Raw genomic sequence first — 17,747 nt, 5'->3', positions numbered from 1 at the left:
AACTCCGATGTTGGTCGGCGGGGATATAAGACTCGCGTGCAGTTACCCCTCCTTGAATTCCCTTGTTCATTCTCTTTTCTCAATCAGTGTCAATTCTTTGCCCGTGTTGATCATGGCCAAACGTCCTAATTTCCTTGTCATCGTCGCCGATGACCTTGGTTTCTCCGACGTGGGCTGCTTCGGCGGCGAGATTCGCACGCCCAACATTGACAACATTGCGAAGGAGGGTTTACGATTCACAGATTTCCACGCTGCGGCGGCATGCTCGTAAGTTACGTTGAATGAAACGGGACTTGAAATCACAAAGTTAATCGTCCAACTCCAAAACTAGACCGACCCGCGCCATGATTATGACCGGTACAGACCATCACATCGCCGGTCTGGGTAACCTGATTGAATGGACCAATATCTCCGGCCAGAACGGTCCCAAGGGCTCCGCTATGAGTACAGCTCCCCAGCGTGGTATGCCTGGCTACGAGGGATACCTGAATGAGCGCGTAGTAGCTCTGCCCGAGGTGCTGCGTGATGCAGGCTATCACACAGTGATGTCGGGTAAATGGCACTTGGGATTGACACCGGAGCGATCACCTCACAAGCGTGGGTTTGTGCGATCGTTCGCCCACTTGCCCGCCTGCTCAAACCACTATGCTTACGAGCCGGAGCTGCGTGACAAGGACCAGATTCCTACCTTCATTGAGGCTTCATATATTGCTCTACATATGGAAGATGGCGAATATGTACGCAAGCTCCCCGAGGGTTGGTACTCGTCTGATGGATATGGCGATAAAATGGTTGATTACCTGAAAGAATGGAAGGAAAGCGGTGGTAGCGAAGGTCCTGATGGTAAAGGAGACCGCCCTTTCTTTGCATACTTGCCCTTTACGGCGCCCCACTGGCCTCTTCAGGCACCTAAGGAATACATCGATCACTACCGTGGTGTTTACGACGAAGGTCCCGATGTTCTGCGTGAAAAACGTCTGCAGCGCCTGAAGGAACTGGGTATGATCAGCGAGGACGTCGAGCCTCACGAGGTGAACGCCGAAGAGGTCAAGTCCTGGAACGAGTTCACATCTGAGGAGAAGAAGAAGTCCACCACAGCCATGGAGGTTTTCGCCGGAATGGTCGAGTGTATTGATACCAACGTCGGTAAGGTGGTTGATTACCTGCGATCAATTGACGAGCTGGACAACACGTTTGTCTGTTTCATGTCCGACAACGGTGCCGAGGGCGCCGCTTATGAGGCCTACCCCATGGTGCAGAACGGTGTGATGCCGCATCTGCAAAAGTACTATGACAACAGTCTCGAGAACCTCGGCGCCGGCAACTCTTTCATCTGGTATGGTCCGCGCTGGGCGCAGGCCGCCACCGCTCCCTCGCGTCTGTACAAAGCCTACACCACTGAAGGTGGCGTCCGCGTCCCATTCACCTGTCGCTTCCCTAAGAACATGAATATCCAGCCCGGCGACGCAACTGCCGCTGCCGGCGGCATTACCGACCAATTCTCGACCGTCATGGACCTTGCACCTTCCATCTTAGACATGGCTGGCGTCAAGCATCCAGCGCCAAATTACCAAGGCCGCGAAGTCGTTTCCATGCGTGGTGTCAGCTTCCACCCGTGGGCCACCGGCGAAGCGGAGCGCATCCATCCGAAGGACTTCATCCAAGGCTGGGAGACCTGCGGCCGAGCCGCACTTCGCTGTGGTGACTGGAAGATCGTCTTCATTCCCAAGCCCAAAGGCCCCGAGAAGTGGCAATTGTACAACCTTGTCAAGGACCCTGGCGAAGTGCACGATCTTGCTGATGCCCATCCTGAGCATCTCAAGAGACTTCTCAAGCTTTGGGATCAGTACGTTCTTGAGACTGGCGTTATACCTCTGTGTCCTGATCTCGGTGATTTCTTGGAAGCTACCGAGGCCCAAATGCCCGAGAATGCCTGGATGGAGTTTGATTACTGGAAGGATGGGGCAAGAGATACGCCTGAGAAGTTCACACGCGAGCCACCGCGCTTCCAGCGTACTGAGAGGCCTTTCTAGGATTCCAAGGCTGGGACGCTGGCCCAGGTCGTTGATATTGTGGTTGGTGTATTGATACCTGGCATGATTTATGATATCATGAGAAAATAGAACTTGACTTTCTTCTCCGTACTGTTCTAACTGTACTCATGATTCGCTTTGATCTTCCAAGTAAGCCTGCGTTCGCTAGCTACATGCATTATAGCTTGCGGCCCTGGAATTCAGATCGAACGTCTCTGCATTAATACTGCACATGGATAGTATAAGATTCTCTAACGATCAAAAGCTATATCATGACGAAAAAGTCTGGGAAGAGCTCTCGCCGCACAAATCGTGAGTCTGCCCATGTGCGCGAGGCATCCTGTCGGCGTGTCATTTCCTCTAACAATATCATGACCTTATCCGCAGCTGGGTGACGAGTCATCGAGGCAGAGGGTTCAGTGTCTTCGGTAGCCGCCATGCGCTGCATTTCTTGTACAATCCACTGGCGTTGCTCAGGTGAGCCTTCTAGACCGGCAACGAATAAAGGCCATAGGAAGCTAACGGGAAGATGAATAGTACCTGCTTCTGCAGACTCGACGGTGGCTAGGTGGATGATCTGATCGACGGCACCGTTGACGCGATCTGTACGGGGGTAAATGGCAAATGCAACTCGATGCAAGTAGATAAAATTTGCGAGAAAGTTGACCACGTATTGCCTGAATGTGCGGCATACTTCGCGGGCCATGGGAGCGCAGAGCGTGTCGGTCAATGCTTCTGGTTGTTCATATACATCAATCACAGATGGCCGTTGATGCCATAGTGCTTCGAGATCTGCACCAACTTTATGGGCTATTTGGAGGACTTCGAACTCATCGCTAAGTGTGCCACGACTGCGATGGTGTAGATCTATGCAGACTATTCGTCGTACGACTTGTTGTGCCTGCACAAAGAAACGGAAAGCTGGGCCCACGATCGCCTCGTGGATCAGATAGCTGGGGCTGCGGAATAGGTCTTCGGTCTTATCATCATCGGTCAAAGGTATTCGAGACGATTGGGGGGGGTTTGGTCTCGGAAGGCTGAGTGGTCGATGATTTATTGCCCGACAAATTGCCAAGTTCAGGTAAAGGGTCACCTTCACGGCCTGCGATCAATGCTTTGACATCGAGAAGGGATATCCATGACACTAGTAGATTTCCAAGTCCCGTCCAATGTCGCGTACGATCGTTGAACCGTTGTAATAGAAGATATGATGAATGGAGAAAGGATGTGCTTGGCGAAAACAACTCGGGAGAAGAGGAGAGCTAGATCGAAAGCTTGTGAGCTGACAGCACTTCGAGACGGAGAAACCCACACCTTACCTCGGATAACATCAGGAAAAACACAGTCGCAAAGGCCTTGACCAGAGTCGAGTCATTCACATCTCCAAGTAAGCAAGCCTGCATTTCAGAACTAGCAACTCGGTAATATGTGGGAGCCCAGCGCCAGCGCTTTCCCTCCAACAGAGCTTTATGAACATCTGAATAGCATTGCAACGCATTCAGCAGGGGACTAAAGTCTTGTGCATGGACCAGCACGGAAGGCCGTACGTACTTCCATTCCATCGAAACAGGTCCAAAGATAGCCGCCGGAGGGTCCATGGCTAGAAAATGCTGAAGCAACTGCTCTTCATATGTAATACTACCGGGGTCGGACCAACTCCCACGTGTAGTGGCAGCGTCCGAAGTGCTCCCAATCGACATTCCGTCCGCTAGCGACGATGTACCGTCAGGACTGAGAGGCGTGCGTGTTTCAGCAGTAATCTGCCCATCATCCGTGACACTCGTAGTCATGCTTGCAGATAGTGACTGTGTGGACGGCGTGGTCGTGAACGCCGACAACCCGCTTGTCAAGTCGAGATGTTTCTGCTCCAACTCCGATGTAATCCCTCCCATAAACCCAAGCATATCAAATGGGCCCCCCTAGTTCGGTCGGGTATGACTCTGTGTCGCCGAGCGATCGTCGTATCGACGATGTAGGTGCGGGAATGACCCGGTGTTGGTTGTCCGAGCGAAGCACAGTTCCGAAGAAGTTCAGATCCGGCGAGCGCTGCGACGCAGCCGCGACTGCAGACGCCGCCGTAGCAGGGCCCAAGGCAGGCGTGGGAGCCGTCTGTGTCATACGATGCGCAAGCGTTGCAGGCGACTCAACAGAGCGATGAGACGAAGCCCAGGAACCCAGCGCAATGGGCGGTTTGTAGACGCATCGCAAACGCAGTCGATCGCAGTTGGCGCAGCTTGGTTTGGTCTCGTCGCAGCGCACTTTACGAGCTCTGCATGTCAAGCAGCCCGTCCGGCGACGGGGGCCTGACCGACCTGCTCCCCGGGCTTTGGGCACCTATGAGCGCAGCGCATGCGTTAGTCTGGGCAGGTACAATGTACTGAGTGATCGGTCTTCAGATACCTCCATGATCGAACTCGGCCCTGGGGGCGTGGGGCATAGTCGACAGTGACTTCTCGACGTGTGCGTGGCTCGCCTTCCCCGCAATTGCGAACCACGACTTGCGGATAGTGGAGAGCTCGGGGCTCGGCTTTCACACGATTTATATGGTCGAATATGGTCGAATGCGGCACTTCGTCTGTCAAAAAAAAGTACCTTATTGATTGTCCTTCTGGCCCTCTGAATCCAATGCTGCCAACTATATACAATACTTGGGGCTCCTAAATCGAGTCAGGAACCATTCAGGTACGCTCATGTACCTTACGCTGCCGACTCAACCCGTCGGTATACCACCTTGTCGCCTCCTAAGCACTTGGATCTGTGCAAAAGATGACCACGTTCTTTGCGCACATACGCTGCGAAGCATATGGCAGCCAGCGCAACTGCTCCGTTGCTAATCATCACTGGATACTGGAATTGGCTCGGCAGATGAAAGACTATAGTAGACGCAAAAGAGAGCATCTCAAAGATATTCTGCAGTGCCATCTCAGTGGCAGAAAAACGTGCCCGAGCATGTTCCGGGACATTCTGTAGATCGCACGTCAGTCTTGGTTCAGATACGCGAAGAAATGAATGACTTACATCCTGCACCAGAAACTGTACCGACAAATCAAAGCCCCAAAGACCAATTCGGCTCAAAGCGACGCCTACAACCAAGCTGCCTGCAACTAATTTGAAGCTCGAGTCCCAAATCAGAAAGGTAGCTGTCACGCCAGCGACACAGCAAAGCTGCCAGTTCAGGAACCACAGTCCAGATCGGATGGGTCCAATCTTGTTCATAATCAGTGGCGCAGTCCAAGTACCCGATAGCTCGGCTGCCACAGATCCAATACGCATGAAACTGACCTCCAGCGAACTGAATCCGCTTTCGAGAAGGTATGTGACCATTGTAGCGCCAAAAGAGAGCACTGTAAGGTAAAGCAGGCTTAATGCGAACGACGCGAGGAACACAGGACTTCCGATATACTCGAAACATGGCTCAGATACCTTTCGCAAGTGATTTAAAATGCTTTGACGTTGCTGGGAGTGATCCCTCGTGGCTTCGTCAGTGTCATCTCCGCGGAGCACGGGCGTGGCCCTCTTCAAGGCGGGGACTGATTGATAAACCTGGGCAATGGCAAAATACTCGATCAGGACTGATGCCATGTTCAGACCAAAGATTGTCCAAATGGCGACTTGAGTAGAGTAGCTTTGGACAAATGAGATGAACAGAGGTCCAAGTAACTTGCAAAAGAGATCGATTCGCCTCATCGATGCATTGAGGTCTGTAGTCGTTGCCATTAGAAGAAGTGGAATATGTGGTTTTTTCAACTAGTCTCACCTTGCCGAGGCTCATTAATACTCTCAGAAATGACTATAGCCTAGTGGTGTGTTGACATTAGCAAAACCCGATACCGTCGTGCTGTGCCCACATACCCAATCTCTCTCCACGGCCACAGTGTTAGCTGTGGAAGCCAACTTCTCTAGACAGGCCAGAAAGCCAACCACAACAAATAAAAGAGACGTAGTGATCCATGAGTCCGTACATCTCAGAAGAACGACAAAGCACAAGCAAGACGCCGCAACGGGGACTCTCTGCCATACTGTAATCGGTTAATTAGCAGTTTCTCTTGTCCTTGTCCACACCCTAGCACATACCAATTGAATGTCTCACGGCTACTAGGCGATCAAGACTGTCCACTCGTGCACCAAGCCAAGATGATAGCGCAACAGCCGATAGAGCCCGAACGAGGGCATATATCGACGCGTAAAGCAGGGTGCCGGGAAAGATAGACGCCAGAAAGAGCACCGCGCCGAATTCGAACATCCGGGAGTTCCATGCTGAGAGAGTATGCGAAATATACAGTCGCATTAATACAGATCGAGATCCTGTGGCTGAGCCGTCAGGTACGAGTGCGGCATCGTCTGCAGAGGACAAGGGTGGTTCGGACTGGTGAGAGTCGTTCTCGGGTATCCGACTTGGCCCCGAGAGCCTCTCCTCAGCATACATATTGCTCTTTCAGCTACTTGTCTCTCACTATCATTGCAAGGTTGCAAGGTCGACGTGACGCAGATTTAACCAAAGAGCCGCGGAAAGTTGAAGCTAAAAATCGGTCGGCAAGTGCGGGTGCGCAGAGGCGCGGGTGGGCTGACCGAACAGGTACCTGAAGTATTGATTCCACTTTTCCAGCGGCAGATGTACCAATTACTTCTACTGTACGATCTAAGGCCAGCCTAAATAAAGCTGTATGGAAGACGATTGAGGTAATCCAAATCCGGGGGTGAATTCTAGTACATACGGACAGCAAATTGCCATCGGGACAATAAAAATTACATGCATCGTGCTAAAAAGCTCACTCTTTATACCCACTTGTAGCCTGTATCATCAGTTTTTGTCCGTCGGCTCAAAACCTCAGAAACCTTCTCCTCGACACCCTCCTTCTGGTTGGACCGGTGGACGAAGTACTTTAGAACCTGCTTGCTGGACTCGGCACCGTTGCGCACATATTTCTCAATCTCGGCCTCCGAAGGGAGAGAGAAACGCTCGTGTGGGTAGCGGTTGTAGTCCTTCTTATTCTCCAGAGGCAAGCGGGTTTCGCCTTCGGGAATCGTGAAGAAGCGGTCGACGGTCTCCTGGGTGACCTCGGCCAGAGTGGCGGGCTGCCACTCGGCCTGGCGAGGAGGTTTGGACATCAGACGGGCCTTGACACCCTCCACGAAATCGGGGTGGCGCATGAAGTTGGCGGCAACTTCGTGCTCACGCTGGAAGGTCTCTGAGATGCTCCACTTCTTGCCGAGACGCAACTGGCGGAGAGTGACCTTGAGCGAGGTAGGAGAGCGGACGGAAAGAGTCTCTAGGGTCTTCTTAGCCCATTCCTGCTGGGTGGACTCCTGGTTCTGGGCCTCGGCCTCAAGAGCCTGGAAGATCTCCTCAACGGTGTTGTACTTGAAGCAGCGGTCAATGACGTTGCGAAGTTCACCTGCCAACAAGATAGGCTCCTCATTAAGAGAAGGCAGACCAAGCGAGAACTCGGCCATAGTCTTGTTCACGGTATCGAGGCGCTCGGGAAGACCAACATCGTCAGGGAACACCAACTCGGAAAGACGTTGGGTAACGCTGGCGAGAACACTTGAATGCAGGAAGTGTGTAGCAATACCAGTGTACAGGGCCTGGACACCGTTCAGACGCTCTGAGGTCAAAGCCAGGTATGTGCCAACCTCGCCATCCAGTCGAGGAAGGAAGAACGAGCCACCAACGTCGGGAAAGAATCCGATTGTAGTCTCGGGCATGGCGAAAACGGTCTTCTCGGTCGCAATGCGGAAAGGAGCGTGCATGCTGAGGCCGACGCCGCCACCCATGGTGATTCCGTCCATGAAGGAAATAACGGGCTTCGAGTATGTTGCGATCAGGTGGTCGAGGCGGTATTCGAGTCCAAAGAAATCTGTCGATGCACGCTGTCCGTCCTCGCCCTTCTCGTTCTGGAGTGCCAGAGCTGCGACATCACCTCCTGCGCAAAGAGCTTTCTCGCCGGCGCCAGAGATGAGAACGATGTTTGCGAGATGCGATTTTTCCCATTCCTGTTTCACCAATCCTTTAGTATCCTGCTTTCTCCGCGCGTCTCGCGTATACTGACCTTCAAACGGGGGAGAATCTTGCGTGCCATCGAGCCATTGAGTGAGTTCAGCTTCTTAGGACGGTTGAGCTCAACGCTACGAAGACCGTAGATGGAGTTGAAAAGGACGTCATCAGGCTCGTCGCCGGGGAGCTCCTTGGAAGTTTCGGGAGAGGTCGACATCTAATGAAGGTAAGCAGATTTCCCAAACTTGATCCATCTTCAATGGTGTCATACTGAAGCAGTTGCACGAAAGGCAGGGTTAGTCACTTTGGCGCGCAGAGGCATGGCGGCTGAAGGGAACCGCGAGATCCAGCTCGGCGGCGATGGTAACCGTGAAAATGAGTGCCGGAGCAACATGAAGACAGGTGGAGAGAAAAGAATGAGGGGAAACAGGATTAGAAAGGACAATCAGATGTTCTTCTCCGCTTAACCGTCGACCTCGGGAAGTTTTCTAGATTTTCTCCGGTCCGAGGCCACCGCCGCAGCTTCTCCGCCCGACGATAACCATGTCTTCGAAGCAGACACGTTGCTATGTCATCGGCTAGCATTTACGTATAAAAAGTCATAATATACATGTAAACATTCATGACTATTACGCGATCGGACTTTTCCCAAAGCTGTCAGGTATTCTACATCTAGCGTGCCTGTAAACCAGACATATCAGAGGTCGAAGGTAGATCATGTTCTATTTGTACAGATGGCCAGAATACAACGAAGAAAGAGATATCAATGCACAATACACCCAGGGACTTCAAATTTGAGTCCGTTTAGTAAGTCGCCTTCGCAGGTCGGCTCTTCAGATCCCGCGAGTGTTGGCTCAGAATCCGGTCCAGCGCAACCCGTTCGATAATCAACCTCTGGGTCTCGAGCAGGTTCTTCACATCCACGTCGCTGCGGTCCATGATTGACGCGTAACGCTCCATCTTCTCCACCTTGTCAAACAACTCCTCGTCCACCTGCTCCGTGATGAGTGTCGACCGGCCCTTCTTGGTATCCCATCCGTTTTGGCGGAAGATGGACTCGAGCATATAGGGTGTCGAGCCAGAGGGAAGCGAGATCTTATTATCGATGACGATCAGCTCACCGCGCTGGTAGCGGTAGCTGAGGGCAATGCGCCAAGCTTGATCGTAGATCTTCTTAGGCAAATCGGTCGAGAAATCGCGAGGATGAGGACCGTGAGCAACACCACCACCCCTTCGAACCGGAGACTGCTTGTCACCGGCACGAGCACGGCCGGATCCCTTCTGCGCATAAAGCTTCCGGTGGCTACCGTGCACATCATCCCTCCACTTCGTGCTGGCGGTTCCCTGTCGGGTGTTATCACCCTCGTATACAATTGCGCGGTGGAGGAGGTCTCTTCGCAGAGGCATTGAAAGGTGTTTTGGCGAGTATTCCACGAACCGAGCAGGTTCCATCGTAGGGAAGTTGTAGGTCATGACTGTGACTGGGGCATCCCAGGGTGCGGGCGCCGCTCGCGTGATATCTGGGGAGGAGTTGATGACCTGAGCCTCGGTGGCCATGGAGCGTGAGATACATCGTTGCTACAGCCAAAGGAAAAAGCGTTCAGTGATTGCGTCGATGTAGTTGACTTCAGAAATGAATCGTCCCCGAGCAGATGAAAGGTTCGTACCGTGACTTTTTGTGACCCCGACAGAAGTCCGCCAGAGCTGCGTGACAGCAGTCTCAGCGCCCGGAGAGTCTCACTTCCAGGCATTTTTAAAAAAGCACTTCAATGCGTTTGTCGAGTGCTTCTGATATGATGTGCTGGCGTTGAGATGGGAAGAGCAAAAGTTGATTCCGGGGAGGCGGTGGGCGCTAGCAAAAGTCTTGGCTTGGAGCAGAAAAAGTTCCCCCGAGGACAACAAGATCACCTTGGACACTCAACCCCATCTCAAACCCCCGGAAAGTCTTCAACATGGCTCATTGCGAGCGGGCATCTAAGCCGCTGCTTCAATGCCTTCGCAACACATATACTAGAGGCCTGCCGGCCATTCAACTCTCTGCACGCGGCTTCCACTCCACGGCAGCCGTCGGAGAGGCTCAACCAGACAGCCAACCATTCTACAAGTCTCCGGATCCGGAACTCGTCTCAAGTCCCCGGTTGGAGAGACGTTTGATGCGACAGGGAACCACCCCCGTCGGATCTCGTCGTCGCCGTGCTGCGCTGCAGGGTTCTGCCAACCTCCCCTTCGAGCAATTGCCCTACCAATGTTTCCAGGAAGCGCGACAAATTCTGCTTGCCGATCGTGCAGAGAAATTGGAAGAGATCGAGAAGATGAGGCAAAGAATTGCAAGAGTGGAGGCTTTGTCTCCTGAAGAGGCTGGAGGCGAGAACTCGAAGAAGTCCCGCGTGCACGCGATGCAACAGCATTTGGAGCAGCTCAAGATTCATGCCGACATCAATGATCCGTTGGTCAAGCGCAAATTTGAAGATGGTCAAGGTATGTTCCATCTTCCAATGCACAAAATGGAAGATTGATGCTGACATCTCTGATAGGCGATATGAGCAAGCCTATCTACCGCTTCCTGGCCGACCGCAAGTGGCGCGAGTATCGCCGCAAGATTCTGGTGCAGCGTATTACACAGATGAAGGTTGTTCCTGACGTCTTGCCCCATTGCGAACCTACGGTCGATACCAAGCTGTACTTTAACTATCGCCAAGTCCAACCTGGAGATTTCGTTGAGGCGAAGAACAGCATTAGCGCACCTAAGTTGGATGTGCAGCTTTTCGAGCGTGGAGAGAAGCTAGTCACCATCGCGGTCGTCGACTCTGATGTTCCTAATGTTGAGACGGACAGCTTCGATTATAAGACACACTACCTTGCCGTCAACGTGCCCATCTCGGCCGTCAACACTAAGGTCGATCTCTCAAAGCTTTCCGAAGAGTCTCAGGTTGTCCTCCCCTGGCTTCCCCCTGTTGCCCAGAAGGGTAGCCCTTACCACCGTCTCTCCTTGTTCATTATGGAGCAGAAGGACTCCCAGCCGCTTGACTTCGCGGCCGTTAAGGCCAAGGAGACCGACCGGGACAACACTCTTCTCCGCACCCTCCAGGCCCGCTATCACCTCAAGGCCATTGGTGCGCACCTGTTCCGTACCCAGTGGGACGACACTACTTTGGAGGTAATGAAGCAGATCGGATTCAACGAAGCCGACGTCGAGTTGCGCCGGAAGAAGGTCGAGCCTCTCCCTTACAAGCGGAGAAACCCTTCTTCCTTCCGGTAGACACATTCAGTCTCCCAGGCGTCCTTCGAGTCAAGATTTGTATTGTACAATTGAATATGTATGAATATGCACAGTAGACCAAATTTCTTTCAGTGTCCAAGTCTCCCAAACTCCGTATAGATGCTCGTATGATCGCCAAATTCCCGAATCAGTCGCGACAGCGTTAGTCCAATTGCGCGGGTCGCAGAGTATTCTCCACCCATTCCAACTTCGGCCAGAGTCTTGCAACGACTTTGCCATTGATCAGTCCCAGAGGCACCGGGCCGAATTGTCGCGAATCTCTTGACCAGGGAAGGTTGTCTCCGACAAGGAATACATGACCCTCAGGAACCTAGTTGCAGTATGAGCAAATTGCGTTCAACAAAGAGTTCTCAAGAGAGGTACATACCCGGATCATATCCATTTGTTTCCCAGCTTCCTCACTAAAAGCTTGGTCACGACAGACGAAGTCCCCAGGCATTCCCACAACCCGCTTAGCTGCGTGTGTGCCGAGGAACGTCGGATGATTGAAGCGCACTACATCGCCAACTTTGATCCCTTTGCCATTGGTGTGCAGTCGCGAGATGACGAGCCAGTCGCCCCGAGGATTGAAGGTCGGATACATCGAAGGACCCTCGCTGAGCTGCACGGTCACGACGTGCTCCCAGAACAAAGAAATGGCGCAGAACAAGCCTGTGCCATTGAGGGCGTACCGCGCAATAGTACCCCGCTGAAGCCTCAGCGTTGATCGTAAAAGACGGTCCATGAAGAGTTCCTCGAGCGCATGCTCCGAGCTCCGAGAGACTTGTTGCTATCGATTATCGTGAATGTCATGTGATCCGCGGCCCGTTTATAAGCAGTCTGAATTTTCCAAATTCCTCTCGGCTCTTTCCCTCCTTCATAATGTACAGACAAGTCAACAACCTCTTCTTTTGAGGCAAAGACGCAAAACCTGCGTGACTCCAATTGTATCGCAATGATACTGCTGGTCGGCTAAGCTGCCCATTAATGTGTGGGTGCGAGGTCAAGCAGCATCAGCAGTCTTTCATTGCAAACTTGGTGTCTCCGCGGCCTGAAACTCTGCCTACCAATTGGTGTATATTATACTTACTACCCCTCCTTGCAGTCCATAACTGCTGGGAACAACCGCTTCTAAAATTGCTAGAGCTTGCCGTCGCCGAAATTAAACACCAGGACGAGCAAGTGTGGACAGTGAAGCAATATTAATCATGCCAGTCTGGGCCTTCTCCCAGGCTGGTCCTCCGTCCAGACTCGATCTTGACCTCATTTCATTATGGGACTGAGATTTTGAGGCTGGTACAGTGGGGATAAATTCCGTACTCATGAATATATATCTGCAATTGAAAGATGTTTGAACATTCATAAATTGTCCCTCATTCCATCGCGGTCTAGCAAACATCTTACGGTTTAGGCAACCTGATCATCGGCGTCTGTCAATATTGAAGCACGTAAGGTCAGCTTCATTCTGCACTGATTTATGTAGTGCAGAGACTTACCAGGATGTTTATCAACGGGTGAGATATCCTCTCGTTTCTTCGCTTTTTCACGATGATCGACCCCAAACCTCTCATTCCGATCTTTAAGCAGACCATCCAAACCGTCTGGGTGAGCAAGCTTCACACTGTCCGGTGTCGTAAAGCTACCCATTAACTGCGGTGGACCCATAGGTACTGGATCTCCACGATCGACCTGCCAGAAATGATATGTCTTCCCATATATCGGGGCAATATCTGCCATCTCGGCTGTCTCTGCAGCTTCCCACGCCGCGTTGGGCATGCCTGCAGGGGCGGGCATAATGAGCATACCGCTTTTAACTTCAAATTCATGCGTATGCCATAGCTTGCGCTCTTCTGATGGAAGCGTAGCAAAAATGCGTGGCGAGACCATGTATTCGACGCCGATCAGACGAGCGTTGGATTTAGGGGAATCATAGATCAGGCATTGTCGGATATCTGTCAGAATCATTCAACCAATTGAGTATGTCAACTTCCACAGTGAGCACTTGAAGGGTATTCTACATACCTTCTGTCAGATGCGTGCAATAGTGGTTGGCTTCGACGCATCGAGTTGGGTCATTGGCATAGATATGATACGCATTGAGATGAGCACATATCTGCTTGACCGGTGTGAAGTCTTGTACCATCGAAGCGCCAGCTTCAAGGACTCGACTCTTCATCGTACGAGGACTGCCTGGCATATCGCCAGCTTGGGCGGAGCCTGGGTTACCTGGGCAGTGCGACATTTCGAGATGTTGGCGGCGGTGACTCACTTCAATATGTGCTCTTCGTCCGAAGTTTGAAAGTTCAAAAACAAGAGACAATTGAGAGAGATTGAGGCTGAGTCTCTCAATAAGTTCAAGTTTCTGGAGTTCTTATACCTATAATATTGACGTCACTATGATTGTTCATGCATGTCTTGTCCAGGTCATTTTCTTGAATGGTTCAATTTATAGGATTTCTTGCTGCCGAGGTCTATCCATAAGAAATATGGTGTTCAGCCATTTGCACTATGTCTAGGGCCGAATATAATCAGCGTAGAGTGGATTGACCCAAGGTTTCGAGATGGCAGGACTATTCCCATGCAGGTCACCGACATGAATCATGTCCTGATCAGAGATAAGAGCGAGGTCGAAGCTCACATTCCTGAAGCGGCCATCTAGCTCCGTCATTGGTTGACTGATGCAGCGGAATCGACCGAGGAATGTAACCCATCTGGTTGGAATGTGATCCCGGAGAGCCTGAAGATCTAGAAGCAGTGCTTGGCCTTCTACGCAAATTCTAGCTCACGGCCGCGAGCTGATACGGAGAAGAGACAGATATGGCTATGGTCTCTTATTCGATTGCAAGTGTGGACGAGGTATATGAATCTTAAAATATGATTGCCCGGAAGACCCAATGGATCTCGAGTAAATAGTTGACTCGATCATAGTCCGTTTCCGGAATCCTCGGCAACTTACTCATCATAAACGTGGTCAACCTTGGATCGAATCTAAGCCACCTATGGTACCCGGGTACTGAACCCCTGAGTAGGGCCCTGGGGTGTCTTTGTGACTCCCTGTCAAGTTCTCTCTTGCTATTGTGCTGCCCAGAATAGACACAACTCACCTAGAAGGGAACTAGAACCTTGGAACCCTTCAGGGTGCCCTTCTTATCTCTAGATAGATGTAACGTTCACGCTCTGATTGTTGGAAATCATGGCCATATATTCTTTCCTTCTGATCCGACATGAATCTTCTTTTTGAGTCTTGGATCTTTTTGCGTGTCATAGTGCATATTCTACACATTTTTCCTCCTATTGTCCTTCCACACTGACCTATTTTATCGTCCAAATGCGCTTCATTCCAGCAAATCTTTCTTTACTGCTCGCTGCATCGGTCAGTCTCGTTGTTGCTCAGGATCTAGCACCTACCCCCTCCTCAAGTGCAGTAGCCAACGGGCTTTGCGCTGACCAAAGGTAAGGAAGGCACTTCAGGAACTCAAAATGATGATTTCTTTTCTGACGAGTGATAGTATCGTCGATACATGTGTCGCAGCTATGAAAAGGGGACTTGCAAAGTGTTCTGACGATAATTGGGATTGCAAGTGCTCCGCTCAGGCTAATATTGCCAAGTGAGTATACCTGTCACTCATTTGTACTCATGCACCTCGAGTTGCTTGGCCCTAACCTCAACTCAATACGCATACTCTTGAATTCTGAATATTGACTTGACGAAAAAGCTGCTACGTCGATTGTCCCAATGTCCCGGATGCATTTTCTGCCCAGCTAGCGAGCGCACAGGATTGCGCCACCGCGAATCACTACGACAAGGGTATTACGGATGTGCCTCAGACTTGGACTACCCCAGGCCCCCAAACCACCACGGTTACGCCTGCAGATGTCTCTGTTCCCGGGGAGAGTGAGTCGGCAGCTCAAGTTCATGGGACAGCGACAGCGACAGCGACAGCAACCGCAACCGCAACCGCAACTGGGACAATGAATAAGACCGAAGAAACCGCCAAGTCAGGGGCCGCTGCTGGAATCGCGTCCGGTAGCTGGCTGGCTCTGGTAGGCCTGGGCCTCGGAGTTATTTTCTAGAAGAATGGCGGGTTTAGTTCAATAGATCATCGCATTACATCAGTGAGCTACGACTTTAATACTTCAAAAGGCGTATTACGATCAATTGATTTCATGTTGCATTATCATCTTTGCTTGTGAGCTCACGCGCGTGCTCAGCCTGTTTCATTACTCCAGCGAGTGTCTGGAGATCTTAGAGTCATTCTAGTGTAGCAACCTCTGTTTTAAGCTCCATGGTATCAGCTGCAGAGAAACATACCGCTCGGGCTTGGAAACCAACTGGGCAAGGCGCCTTGAGAGCTTCATGTCCACAGTGAACTATCTCGGTTTGTACATTATTTATTGAAACAGCAGTAATAACATAAGTGAATGGAACAGTCAAGCTATGTGAAGTCTTCGGCACAGAACTTCTCATCGCCTGAGAAGGCTACGAGGTAATTGCCCGTGCACTCACTTTTTCTCGCGACGGCACGCATCTAGCATCCGAAGCTTATGACCTGAAAGTTATGACTAAAAGAAAAGGCAGCAGCAATCTGTTTGCAGCTTCTGAATCAGAAGTACGGCGGTGAAGGTTTTCGTGAACTTTTCAACGGCCCCATATTTGCCGGCAGAGACCCTGTATTCAGTACGGCGAAAGACTGAAATTGGGATATGGCGCCCACTTGCCTTGCTAGAACCTGCGCGCAAAGGGTGTGGATCGCAGATACTAGCTTCGCAGTCTACTAATTCCCGCTTTGACTGCATGCTTGAAATTAGGGTGCTAGCTGCTACCATAGATTGATTGTATGCAAAAGGGAATTAGTCAAGTTGCTAGCGTGGTGAAATAGAAAAATATTCATTTTTGGAGCTTTATTCATTGAGTAAAAATGCAGATCAGTCTGATGTCTCTTTAAGACCACCTTCTTCTACCTTCGAAACGAAATAAATGTCACTTACACAGAAGGTCGGAGAAGACTGATATTTTGACTACCATGTAACCACGGAGGTGGGTCAACTTTGGTATGGCTGTAGCCATGGTTGACCGCCAATGTACATTTCCGAGAACAACAGCCCGATCCCCGTCAAAATCCGCTTTCACCTTACTAAAAAAAGGAACTAGCACGACGTAAAACTCTGCCAGAGAGATGGAATATGAACAGACTTCCTACGTAGCCAAAGCCAGCGTAAGCCTAACCTCGAACAAGCACATGACCCAACGATCGGCCGATAATGCTAAAGGAAAAATCGACTATTTTCCCGATGCGGCCGGGCTCGCAATAGACTAGGCACTATGGACGCACTACTCGCCTAACAGTGCGAGGCCGAAACAGCAGTGCATCGCGGGGCGAAAAAGACTTCAAATTTTGCCAATGTTCTACCGCAAGGGAAGACTAGAGGCGAAAAAAATTTGATCGGGCGTGGCTTCAGGACCCCATCGCGGCCCAAAGTATACGAGTCGGCAAAATTGGCACGAGGGGGCTTCACCTCTAATTCAGGGAGCGGAGACGACGGAGTCGACGGGATGATCGGTAGGGGAGGGATTACACTATCTACTTTAGACTTGGGGCTTTGGCAAAGGGGCAAGTGATGAACAGGGTGGAGCCGTGGAGAGAGTCGGGAGGATGTTTCCACCTTGGAATTGGCTGCAGAATTGATGATCGTTTGCGTTCTCGGCTGTGATTGACTTGAGGGTGTGCAAGGCGATCTCCGTGGGATCCGTTGGGTTCCCATGGTGTAAATGGTCGAGGCGGTTGATGCACTACTCCTTTTTGCGTTTGTCACCGGGCGTACGTGTTTTGATGTGGGACGTCTTAGCTGAGTCGCCGGGCGCAGTGCCGTAGACCCGTGAGCCATGAGCCCTTGGACCTTGAGCCTCGAGCCGTGAAAGGCGAACGGTGAATGATGAACGGTGAATGGTGAATGGTGAATGGTGAATGGTGAAGGCGGTTCGGGATCTACCCAATCACTAATACTGGGACAGACATCCGGGGCTTGTTTTCATTATTGGTCACTGTTGGGCAATCTCGGATCCTGCCTATAGGCTTCAATTATTGGAATCCTCCTGCGCAGCTGACTCAAAAGCGCTGAGCTGTAAGCAGCCCCGGTGCCGGACTCCGCCGTGTCGAAGCTAGACATTCAAGTTTCTCCATCACACGCATGACAAGGATCTGATTATCAGATGCCTTGCGGGAGAGTGTGCCATCTCACTGCGTCGCTGCAGATACCCTTGCCTCCAGCTGCACTGATCGTCCTTTTGGGGACGGTTGGGCAAGTGGAGGCTGTGAGAATGGTACGTCCGATTGTCACAGTATGGTTTCCAAGGATCGGCCCCTGCAGGACGGAAACCGGGAATTTTGGCGCATGGGCCAGAAAACCCCAAAATAGCGGTTAAGCAACGGGAGACAGAGAATCCTGGGGGGCCCGAAGC

General features: G+C 51.4%; 7 protein-coding genes across 7 annotated transcripts; 3 read left to right on the top strand and 4 right to left on the bottom strand.

Moving 5' to 3' along the window:
* Positions 1-112: 112 nt before the first annotated feature.
* N7477_003734 (arylsulfatase) lies at positions 113-2,033 on the top strand (the record flags this gene model as incomplete). Its single annotated transcript, XM_056965397.1, has 2 exons — positions 113-267; positions 332-2,033. The coding sequence occupies 2 exons, from the start codon at positions 113-115 to the stop codon at positions 2,031-2,033; spliced, it is 1,857 nt and encodes a 618-aa protein (XP_056825350.1).
* Positions 2,034-2,298: 265 nt separating this feature from the next.
* Positions 2,299-6,459, bottom strand: N7477_003733 (uncharacterized protein; the record flags this gene model as incomplete). Its single annotated transcript, XM_056965396.1, has 11 exons — positions 2,299-3,070; positions 3,214-3,295; positions 3,346-3,952; positions 4,023-4,302; positions 4,346-4,367; positions 4,434-4,560; positions 4,761-4,997; positions 5,052-5,734; positions 5,791-5,830; positions 5,886-6,052; positions 6,108-6,459. The coding sequence occupies 11 exons, from the start codon at positions 6,457-6,459 to the stop codon at positions 2,299-2,301; spliced, it is 3,369 nt and encodes a 1,122-aa protein (XP_056825349.1).
* Positions 6,460-6,809: 350 nt separating this feature from the next.
* N7477_003732 (mitochondrial 37S ribosomal protein mS47) lies at positions 6,810-8,350 on the bottom strand (the record flags this gene model as incomplete). Its single annotated transcript, XM_056965395.1, has 3 exons — positions 6,810-8,027; positions 8,084-8,245; positions 8,300-8,350. 3 exons carry the CDS (start codon positions 8,348-8,350, stop codon positions 6,810-6,812), a joined length of 1,431 nt encoding a protein of 476 aa, XP_056825348.1.
* A 482-nt stretch (positions 8,351-8,832) lies between these two features.
* N7477_003731 (mitochondrial 54S ribosomal protein uL4m) lies at positions 8,833-9,585 on the bottom strand (the record flags this gene model as incomplete). Its single annotated transcript, XM_056965394.1, has 1 exon — positions 8,833-9,585. The coding sequence occupies one exon, from the start codon at positions 9,583-9,585 to the stop codon at positions 8,833-8,835; it is 753 nt and encodes a 250-aa protein (XP_056825347.1).
* A 395-nt stretch (positions 9,586-9,980) lies between these two features.
* N7477_003730 (mitochondrial 54S ribosomal protein mL38) lies at positions 9,981-11,287 on the top strand (the record flags this gene model as incomplete). The annotated part of the gene is made up of 2 exons (XM_056965393.1): positions 9,981-10,506; positions 10,563-11,287. 2 exons carry the CDS (start codon positions 9,981-9,983, stop codon positions 11,285-11,287), a joined length of 1,251 nt encoding a protein of 416 aa, XP_056825346.1.
* Positions 11,288-11,450: 163 nt separating this feature from the next.
* On the bottom strand, positions 11,451-13,529 carry N7477_003729 (uncharacterized protein; the record flags this gene model as incomplete). The annotated part of the gene is made up of 5 exons (XM_056965392.1): positions 11,451-11,618; positions 11,676-12,077; positions 12,378-12,418; positions 12,784-13,239; positions 13,310-13,529. 5 exons carry the CDS (start codon positions 13,527-13,529, stop codon positions 11,451-11,453), a joined length of 1,287 nt encoding a protein of 428 aa, XP_056825345.1.
* Positions 13,530-14,615: 1,086 nt separating this feature from the next.
* N7477_003728 (uncharacterized protein) lies at positions 14,616-15,361 on the top strand (the record flags this gene model as incomplete). The annotated part of the gene is made up of 4 exons (XM_056965391.1): positions 14,616-14,740; positions 14,797-14,895; positions 15,004-15,182; positions 15,231-15,361. 4 exons carry the CDS (start codon positions 14,616-14,618, stop codon positions 15,359-15,361), a joined length of 534 nt encoding a protein of 177 aa, XP_056825344.1.
* Positions 15,362-17,747: the final 2,386 nt, after the last annotated feature.

This window comes from Penicillium maclennaniae (genome assembly GCF_028827695.1).
Source record: "Penicillium maclennaniae strain IBT 15551 chromosome Unknown utg000003l:1.0-5670915.0:1.0-5674809.0, whole genome shotgun sequence".
NCBI lineage: Eukaryota > Fungi > Ascomycota > Eurotiomycetes > Eurotiales > Aspergillaceae > Penicillium > Penicillium maclennaniae.
This window is presented reverse-complemented; position numbering and strand designations above follow the sequence as displayed.